The sequence below is a fragment of the Coregonus clupeaformis genome, chromosome 14 (assembly GCF_020615455.1).
Source record: "Coregonus clupeaformis isolate EN_2021a chromosome 14, ASM2061545v1, whole genome shotgun sequence".
In the NCBI taxonomy this organism is placed as follows: domain Eukaryota; kingdom Metazoa; phylum Chordata; class Actinopteri; order Salmoniformes; family Salmonidae; genus Coregonus; species Coregonus clupeaformis.
In genome coordinates this window covers 3577666-3588167 of record NC_059205.1, presented here as the reverse complement: position 1 = coordinate 3588167, position 10502 = coordinate 3577666, and the positions used below count along the sequence as shown (strand labels likewise).

At 45.3% G+C, this 10502-nt stretch overlaps 1 protein-coding gene across 1 annotated transcript in view; it reads right to left on the bottom strand.

The window, feature by feature from the left end:
• Positions 1 to 6013: 6013 nt before the first annotated feature.
• The window catches only part of LOC123481051 (guanine nucleotide-binding protein G(olf) subunit alpha-like), a 65307-nt gene continuing 60818 nt past the window's right edge, over positions 6014 to 10502 (bottom strand). Inside the window, exons 5-6 of the mRNA XM_045224629.1 lie at positions 9214 to 9311; positions 6014 to 6341 (exon numbers count right to left, since the gene is read on the bottom strand). Coding sequence (XP_045080564.1) covers position 6341; positions 9214 to 9311 — 99 coding nt within the window. The 3' untranslated portion in view covers positions 6014 to 6340. The remainder of the gene's footprint in view (positions 6342 to 9213; positions 9312 to 10502) is intronic.

The following is a 10502-nucleotide window of genomic DNA, read 5'->3' as shown; positions in this document are numbered from 1 at the left end:
CCCTGACTTTGAATACCACCTGGCTAGGAAAACAGAACAAGCTAGCTAGAAGAACAGCGTACAGGCTAGCTAGGAGAACAGCGTACAGGCTAGCTAGAATAACAGGAACAGGCTAGCTAGGAGAACAGCGTACAGGCTAGCTAGGAGAACAGCGTACAGGCTAGCTAGGAGAACAGCGTACAGGCTAGCTAGGAGAACCGCGTACAGGCTAGCTAGGAGAACAGCGTACAGGCTAGCTAGGAGAACAGGAACAGGCTAGCTAGGAGAACAGGCTAGCTAGGAGAACAGGAACAGGCTAGCTAGGAGAACAGCGTACAGGCTAGCTAGGAGAACAGCGTACAGGCTAGCTAGGAGAACAGCATACAGGCTAGCTAGGAGAACAGGAACAGGCTAGCTAGGAGAACAGCGTACAGGCTAGCTAGGAGAACAGGAACAGGCTAGCTAGGAGAACAGCGTACAGGCTAGCTAGGAGAACAGGAACAGGCTAAGATAAGAGAGAACAGGCTAGGGAAAGAGATAACAGGCTAGGGAAAGGGATAACCGGCTAGGGAAAGAGAGAACAGGCTAGGGAAAGAGAGAACAGGCTAGGGAAAGAGAGAACAGGCTAGGGAAAGAGAGAACAGGCTAGGGAAAGAGAGAACAGGCTAGGGAAAGAGAGAACAGGCTAGGGAAAGAGAGAACAGGCTAGGGAAAGAGAGAACAGGCTAGGGAAAGAGAGAACAGGCTTGGGAAATAGAGAACAGGCTTGGGAAAGAGAGAACAGGCTTGGGAAAGAGAGAACAGGCTAGGAGAAGAGAGAACAGGCTAGGAGGAGAGAGAACAGGCTAGGAGGAGAGAGAACAGGCTAGGAGAAGAGAGAACAGGCTAGGAGGAGAGAGAACAGGCTAGGAGGAGAGAGAACAGGCTAGGAGGAGAGAGAACAGGCTAGGAGAAGAGAGAACAGGCTAGGAGAAGAGAGAACAGGCTAGGAGGAGAGAGAACAGGCTAGGAGGAGAGAGAACAGGCTAGGAGGAGAGAGAACAGGCTAGGAGGAGAGAGAACAGGCTAGGAGGAGAGAGAACAGGCTAGGAGGAGAGAGAACAGGCTAGGAGAAGAGAGAACAGGCTAGGAGGAGAGAGAACAGGCTAGGAGGAGAGAGAACAGGCTAGGAGGAGAGAGAACAGGCTAGGAGGAGAGAGAACAGGCTAGGAGGAGAGAGAACAGGCTAGGAGGAGAGAGAACAGGCTAGGAGAAGGGAAAGGGAGAAGGGAAAGGGAGAGGGACTGCCTGCCTGACAATAGGCACCATTCTTCAGCTTCTCTGCCCCAGATGATGACTGTCTCCCCAGGCGGGATCCCGTGACCACACCACCAGAGATATCACCAGGCACAGCTCTACCACTACACCCCATCACCAGAGATATCACCAGGCACAGCCATACTACACCCCATCACCAGAGATATCACCAGGCACAGCCCTACCACTACACCACACCACCAGAGATATCACCAGGCACAGCCCTACCACTACACCACACCACCAGAGATATCACCAGTCCCATCACCATCTCCAGCCGTAACTCTTTACTTCCAGCCCAATCACAAGCCTGTCACTACAACCCAGCCCATTCACCATCCCCAGCTCGAGCCCCATCACCATCCCCAGCCCCATCACCAGCTCTATCCCCATAACCATCACCATCATCAGCTCTATCCCCATAACCATCACCAGCTCTATCACCATCACCAGCTCTATCCCCATAACCAGCACTAGCTCTATCCCCAGCCCCATCACCAGCTCTATCCCCAGCCCCATCATCAGCTCTAGTCCCATAACCATCACCAGCTCTATCCCCATCACCATCACCAGCTCTATCCCCATCCCCATCACCAGCACCAGAGATATCACCAGCTAAAGCCATTGCTCTTTACCACCATCCCAATCCCCTTCACCATCCCCAGCCAATCACCTGCCCAATACCAGCTCCAGCCCCATCCAAGAACCATCACCAGCCCTATCCCCAGCAATAGCCCCATCCCCAGCCCCATCTCCAGCCCCATCACCATCTCCAGCCCCATCCCCATCATCATCTCCAGCCCCATCCCCATCCCCATCTCCAGCCCCATCCCCATCTCCAGCCCCATCCCCATCTCCAGCCCCATCCCCATCTCCAGCCCCATCACCATCTCCAGCCCCATCACCAGCCCCATCTCCAGCCCCATCACCAGCCCCATCTCCAGCCCCATCACCATCTCCAGCCCCATCCCCAGCCCCATCTCTAGTTAATCTGAGGACAACAATGTCACATTAAGTTTCAGCCATTAGGCCTAAACTATATAATGATTATCAGACAAAAAAGTAAAGTCTGCTGAAACTAGATCTTTGGTTGAATCGTTGACCATCACAATAGAGTTGAACTGAAGGGTATACTGGTAATTTCCATGTAAAAGGACCCATGAGCACCAACATGTGAAGTTCATTGGAACATGTCAAATGTGGTATCAATTTAAAGCTAATAGTCTATCTTTTTATTAAATTAAGGCATAGATACTTTTTATTTTAAATGTTCCAACCTAAAATTTGATTTATGGTCAAACAGATAGAAAAGGGGTCTTAGAAAACATCCACCAGATAAAAATCTTAAAATGTATTAGAAATACATAAAACCACAATAATGATTAAGTTAAGACCCTTGCCAACTAATATCAACATTTATATTAAATTCTTCTGAAATGATTTGCCTTCTGTAAGTTTAAGAAATATTGCCTAGTGTCTTGTCATTCTGTTACCAAAACCCCCACATATCTTTAAGATAGTCAGATTTCTCTCCCTCATGAGGGAGGATAATGAAAGTTCACAAAAGTAACAAGGCATACCTACCCAATTAGTTAGTAGAGGTCAGTCCAGTGCAGCAGAGGTCAGTACAGTAGAGGTCAGGTCACTACAGGTCAGGTCAGGTCACTACAGGTCAGGTCAGGTCAGTACAGGTCAGGTCAGCACTGGTAAGTCCAGATCAGCAGAGGTCAGTACAGGTCAGGTCAGTACAGGTCAGGTCAGGTCAGGTCAGTACAGGTCAGTTTGTATATGTATTGTTAGTCCACATACATGTGGTTGTATTTACATGTGTGTGACTGTCCTCGTCTATCAGTGTATCAGTATTTTGTTACATATAAACTGCTCAAAAAAATAAAGGGAACCCTAAAACAACACATCCTAGATCTGAATGAATGAAATAATCTTATTAAATACTTTTTTCTTTACATAGTTGAATGTGCTGACAACAAAATCACACAAAAATTATCAATGGAAATCAAATTGATCAACCCATGGAGGTCTGGATTTGGAGTCACCCTCAAAATTAAAGTGGAAAACCACACTACAGGCTGATCCAACTTTGATGTAATGTCCTTAAAACAAGTCAAAATGAGGCTCAGTAGTGTGTGTGGCCTCCACGTGCCTGTATGACCTCCCTACAACGCCTGGGCATGCTCCTGATGAGGTGGCGGATGGTCTCCTGAGGGATCTCCTCCCAGACCTGGACTAAAGCATCCGCCAACTCCTGGACAGTCTGTGGTGCAACGTGGCGTTGGTGGATGGAGCGAGACATGATGTCCCAGATGTGCTCAATTGGATTCAGGTCTGGGGAACGGGAGGGCCAGTCCATAGCATCAATGCCTTCCTCTTGCAGGAACTGCTGACACACTCCAGCCACATGAGGTCTAGCATTGTCTTGCTTTAGGAGGAACCCAGGGCCAACCGCACCAGCATATGGTCTCACAAGGGGTCTGAGGATCTCATCACGGTACCTAATGGCAGTCAGGCTACCTCTGGCGAGCACATGGAGGGCTGTGCGGCCCCCCAAAGAAATGCCACCCCACACCATGACTGACCCACCGCCAAACCGGTCATGCTGGAGAATGTTGCAGGCAGCAGAACGTTCTCCACGGCGTCTCCAGACTCTGTCACATGTGCTCAGTGTGAACCTGCTTTCATCTGTGAAGAGCACAGGGTGCCAGTGGCGAATTTGCCAATCTTGGTGTTCTCTGGCAAATGCCAAACGTCCTGCACGGCGTTGGGCTGTAAGCACAACCCCCACCTGTGGACGTCGGGCCCTCATACCACCCTCATGGAGTCTGTTTCTGACCGTTTGAGCAGACACATGCACATTTGTGGCCTGCTGGAGGTCATTTTGCAGGGCTCTGGCAGTGCTCCTCCTGCTCCTCCTTGCACAAAGGCGGAGGTAGCGGTCCCTGCTGCTGGGTTGTTGCCCTCCCTACGGCCTCCTCCACGTCTCCTGATGTACTGGCCTGTCTCCTGGTAGCGCCTCCATGCTCTGGACACTACGCTGACAGACACAGCAAACCTTCTTGCCACAGCTCGCATTGATGTGCCATCCTGGATGAGCTGCACTACCTGAGCCACTTGTGTGGGTTGTAGACTCCGTCTCATGCTACCACTAGAGTGAAAGCACCGCCAGCATTCAAAAGTGACCAAAACATCAGCCAGGAAGCATAGGAACTGAGAAGTGGTCTGTGGTCACCACCTGCAGAACCAGTCCTTTATTGGGGGTGTCTTGCTAATTGCCTATAATTTCCACCTGTTGTCTATTCCATTTGCACAACAGCATGTGAAATGTATTGTCAATCAGTGTTGCTTCCTAAGTGGACAGTTTGATTTCACAGAAGTGTGATTGACTTGGAGTTACATTGTGTTGTTTAAGTGTTCCCTTTATTTTTTTGAGCAGTGTATTATGTTTTTGTGTGGAACCCCAGGAAGAATAGCTGCTGCTTCGGCAAATGTTAATGGGGATCCCAATAAATCAAAGAAAAGTACAAGAGTATAGGTCACAGTACAGCAGAGCAGGGGTGCTCAAACTTGTTGGGGAACCCTTTTGTGTTAGCAAATTCATCAGGGACCCCCTCATAATCAGAACACAATCCAGTTAGATAAAAATAGCTTTACTATGACTTCGGCAGCGGATGGCTGGACGAACCAAGTCTCAGGCCCTGGGAAGGAACATTTTAAATGCCTGCCTCATGGCATCGGAGAGAAAAACATTGTTTTCCGGCTAATTTCCCGCAAATATACACATAGATTTAGCTTTAAAACAGCTAAATCTTCTCTTCACCCCATGACAACATGTGTAGAATTGCAGAAGAAAAAAACGGGGGGGATGTTCTCAACGCTGGAAGGAGCGGGGGGGATGTTCCCCAACGCTGGGAGGGGGGAGTGAAAAGGTTTGATAAGCCCTACTCTACTGTGACGTCCAAACTTGTGAAACATAGACATCTATGATTGGTTCAGATTTGGTCCGGTCCGTACACACCACATTTTGGTCATTAGCCATTGTGTAGAATAATAGCCAAACATGCAACAGGGGATATAGCATTTCACAACGAATACATCACATAGCCATAATTATGCATTTCTATACAGTACAGATCAGGGACCCATGATTTCATTCTGTTACCAGACGTTAATCCACTTCACTTACTGTAGTTCAATAACCAAAATAAATGTTTTCAAACTCATAGCTGACACCCCATTCTCCCTGCAGACATCTTTGAGTCTTAATTCAGATACATTATTTAACAGAGTTTTTGGAAAACTTTGCCACATTAAAAAAACAGAGATTTTACCGTCATTCTGTTACAAAACTTTACATCTGCACTGTTACTTCAAGTATATGTGTTTCTGAAAGTATTCCTTGTGCAGAGTTTTATGGTTTGTTTAACTTTGCAATCAATGGTTTTCGTTTGGCATACATTTTAAGGTCAGAAATCAGATTCTCTGTGTCATTCTGTTACCATGGCATTTCCCCAATAACCCTCTGATGTATGGAGCCTTGTTGAGTCCAAACTGTAGACAATTCACAAGTGACATCAGCTAGACACACACACACGTATGTGTGCGTACGATGTACATTATATACGGTGTGTGTACGCGCACATGTGTGTGCGGATGTGTGCGCACACACACACACACACACACACACACACACACACACACACACACACACACACCTGACAGTTTTTAAGCTTGCGATGGGAATGAGTAATCGAGTCCTTGAATGGACCAGAGATCACATTCAAATACTGTAAAACTATTTGATGGGAATGTGCTTTGTGGCTTCCCGAACGGACAAGTGACATTTTGTCTTCAAGACAACGTTTATTTGCTTTGACTCTAGTGTTCCATTTGTACATGTGCATTTGCTGGGTACAACAAAAAAGAAACCAATCCAAGCATCACACAGTTCTTCTCCCTAAATGTCCTTTACCCTCCTCTTCTCATTCACTCCATTGTGTTCTGACCGCTCCCTCCACACCCGTACTGAGCGCGCACACAAGCTCCCGTCTGGCCTAAACAAATACATTCCTTTAAAAACACATCTACCCGATGGGATACACAAGCTGCATTCCTTGCCAATGGACTGGTTGATCGAAGTAGGAAAAATATGTGTTCCAAACAACGAGCTGCAGTTTCTGAAATAATTGCGTCCCGTCAATGTTCTGCTTAGGCTACTTTGCAAACTACTAGCGCCATTTAGAATTGGTTAGCCTGGGCTATAACCCCCACTAAACACACAGGTTCCACACTGAAAATATGCAACACAAAAAACAAAAAAAACAGTTTGAAAAGAAAGAGTGTATTTTCATCAGAATCATGAAGCCTACTCCCCAAAACAGATGTCATGTCCTTAATTCATCCCCATGCAGTGTTCAATGTAGAATTGTTCATCCATTTAGAACATTCCAAAGAACACGCAGAATCATCTAAATAGAATGTCCGTTTTTTTTTTTTTTTTTTTTTATAATCACAGATTTCGGTTTGTAACCATGAAACCAAATTATTACTCTTTGAGCATAGATGTACCAGGCGTGAGATGCGCATCACTTCGCACTGGCAAACTTTTTTAATTTGGAAAAAATATTCTGTTCCATTTTATTCTGTGATATTACATCACGTTTTTTTACATCCATAAAATAGGTGTTGTGACCGCGATGAGGACTCAGGAAATAAGATTATGCCACGTTATAATATAACCAGTTGATATTAGGGTTTCAATAAATTAAATCTTAAATGGCACTTGCTTTTTTATTGATTAAATTGACACTGAGTGTTCAAAACATTAAGAACACCTGCTCTTTCCATGACATAGACTGACCAGGTGAATCCAGGTGAAAGCTATGATCCCTTATTGATGTCACCTGTTAAATCCACTTCAAACAGTGTAGATGAAGGGGAGGAGACAGGTTAAAGAAGGATTTTTAAGCCTTGAGACATGGATTGTGTATGTGTGCCATTCAGAGGGTGAATGGGCAAGATAAAATATTTAAGTGCCTTTGAACGGGGTATGGTAGTAGGTGCCAGGCGCACCGGTTTGTGTCAACAACTGCAACGCTGCTGGGTTTTTCACGCTCAACAGTTTCGTGTGTATCAAGAATGGTCCACAAACCCAAAAGACACCCAGCCAACTTGACACAACTGTGGGAAGTATTGGAGTCAACGTGGTAATGTTAACGGTTATGATAAATTGTTGCGATCTGTTGGCAAATAGATAACTGCTCTCCCAATTCTTTACAGTGCGGGCCTTGTGTTAGAAAATTAAACATTTAAAAAATCCATTTGAGTACCCCCGAAAAAAATATTATGCTAGTCCTCAAACAGTCAAATAACGTAAAATGCACATTCTTAGTTTGAGCCCGGGTCTCCTGTGAGCCACAAGACAATCTTAGCCTACCGAGCTAAAGTCTAGGTCAATTGTTTGGGGAGCTAACGCAATTATTTTTAGGACACATAACAATAGTATAGGAAGGCAGCTGATACTAGGCCTGTTACCAACTTCAACTTTCTACAGTGGGACAGAGGACAGCTGTAGGCCCAATACAGTAGTAATAATAATAATAATAATAATAATAATAATAATAATAATAATAATAATAATAATAATATGCCATTTAGCAGACGCTTTTATCCAAAGCGACTTACAGTCATGTCTGCATACATTTTTACGTATGGGTGGTCCCGGGGATCGAACCCACTACCCTGGCGTCACAAGCGCCGTGCTCTACCAGCTGAGCTACAGAGGAGGCTGCAGAGACTGTGAATAAATGTGTGTTTTAACTATTAATGAAGTGTATTGTTTTTGGGGGGTAAATGGACAGTAAAGTATATATCGTATCGTACAGCTTCTGTGGCCCATCACTGTGGTAATATTTAGTCCTTATTTGACAGATCTCCACTGAGCACCAGAGGAAACAGGTGGAACAGCAGAGGCCTGTAGATTAGGAACTAGGCCTCAACTAGAGCGGTACTGTACAACCCAACCCTACAGTACAACCCAGTACAACACCATCCAACCACTGCTATCAGCACCTACTGTAGGTAGGCATAATTGGAGAGTTTTACATACAGCAAGTCACAGAGACGAATATGACTGACTAGTCTGCCACCCTATTCCCTATATAGTGCACTACTTTAACCAGGGCCCTATGGCACCCTATTCCCTATATAGTGCACTACTTTAACCAGGGCCCTATGGTACCCTATTCCCTATATAGTGCACTACTTTTGACCAGGGCTCATAGGGCTCAATAGTGCTCTGTTTAAAACAAACATGCATCTGTGTCAGATATTCACATCATGGTTACAATCTGTGAAGCTGTCAAAACTACCCGGAGAGGACGTAGCCTGCAAAGGGATAGCAGGCTAACTGGTTTAGCAAAATGACTCAGTGATTCAACTCAAACACTGCAATGCAAAGCCAGCAACAACAACAAAGCAGCTTCATTGCTCACCCTTCATCAGCAAACACCCGACTAAAGTAAAAAGGTAGGCCTAAAGTTTGCTGATATAACATTTGTGTAGACGGTTAACTTTAGGAGCTCCCACAACCAGCTGATAGCTAGGCTTAACATTAGGAGCTCCCACAACCAGCTGATAGCTAGGCTTAAACATTAGGAGCTCCCACAACCAGCTGATAGCTAGGCTTAAACATTAGGAGCTCCCACAACCAGCTGATAGCTAGGCTTAAACATTAGGAGCTCCCACAACCAGCTGATAGCTAGGCTTAAACATTAGGAGCTCCCACAACCAGCTGATAGCTAGGCTTAAACATTAGGAGCTCCCACAACCAGCTGATAGCTAGGCTTAAATATTAGGAGCTCCCACAACCAGCTGATAGCAGTAGGTGGAGGATGGGAGGTAGATTATGATGGAGATCGAACTTACTATTGTGCACAGTCGATGAGCTGGTACTCGTTGGACCTCTCGAAGCACGCCTTAACTCCCTCGTCATCCCACAGCTTCTTCGCATGATCAAAGAACTCCTGGACAGAGGGTAGAGAGAGGGGAGAAGGTTAGGAGATGACATCACAAACAATCAATCAATGACATTGTATTACTACAAGCTACAGGTGGTTATGAAGGGCAAACCTCACACACACGTTTAGTGACTACTAGCTGATTTAAAAACAGAGCCATGCAAACTTCACAACCTGTATGAAGCCCACCACTGTGTAATACAGTCTGTGTAGACAGTGACATGCATTGATTTATACCACCAGATGTATTCAAAACGTTTTCAGCGGGGACCTCATTTTTTCCGCCAGAATTTCTGGTGAACCTATTTTTTCCGTCCGAAATTCGAGCGACTCCACCCCAAATCTAATGACACAACCTTCCAAAATCGGTAAATGTAGATTTTCACGTTAAGAAATAACCTTCAATTAATTACATTTTCATCTCTCCTAACAAAATTAAGAGAACCAAAAAATACATTTACTCAATAAAACTATTTTTCAAATTCTTGCTGAATAACGTTTGTATATTGTCCCATAAAATAATCTGTAGTCTTAAATCTTGGTTCCTCCACTTTGAATACCACAGATCCATTCTCTTGAATCTTTCTTAAATCTATAGATACTCTAGCTACATTTGGAAAAATATTCTGTTCCATTTTATTCTGTGATATTACATCACGTTTTTTACATCCATAAAATAGGTGTTGTGACCGCGATGAGGACTCAGGAAATAAGAGTCTGTCGTCTGCTAAATTAACAAAACAAGGCCACGTTTTAATATAACCAGTTGATATTACAGTTTCAATAAATTAAATCTTAAATGGCACATTCTTTTTTATTGTCTAAATATACACAGTATAATGTCTCCAACCCCAGCCTCTCCTCCAGTACCATGTCTCCAACCCCAGCCTCTCCTCCAGTATCATGTCTCCAACCCCAGCCTCTCCTCCAGTATCATGTCTCCAACCCCAGCCTCTCCTCCAGTATCATGTCTCCAACCCCAGCCTCCTACAGTATCATGTCTCCAACCCCAGCCTCCTACAGTATCATGTCTCCAACCCCAGCCTCTCCTCCAGTATCATGTCTCCAACCCCAGCCTCTCCTCCAGTATCATGTCTCCAACCCCAGCCTCTCCTCCAGTATCATGTCTCCAACCCCAGCCTCTCCTCCAGTATCATGTCTCCAACCCCAGCCTCTCCTCCAGTATCATGTCTCCAA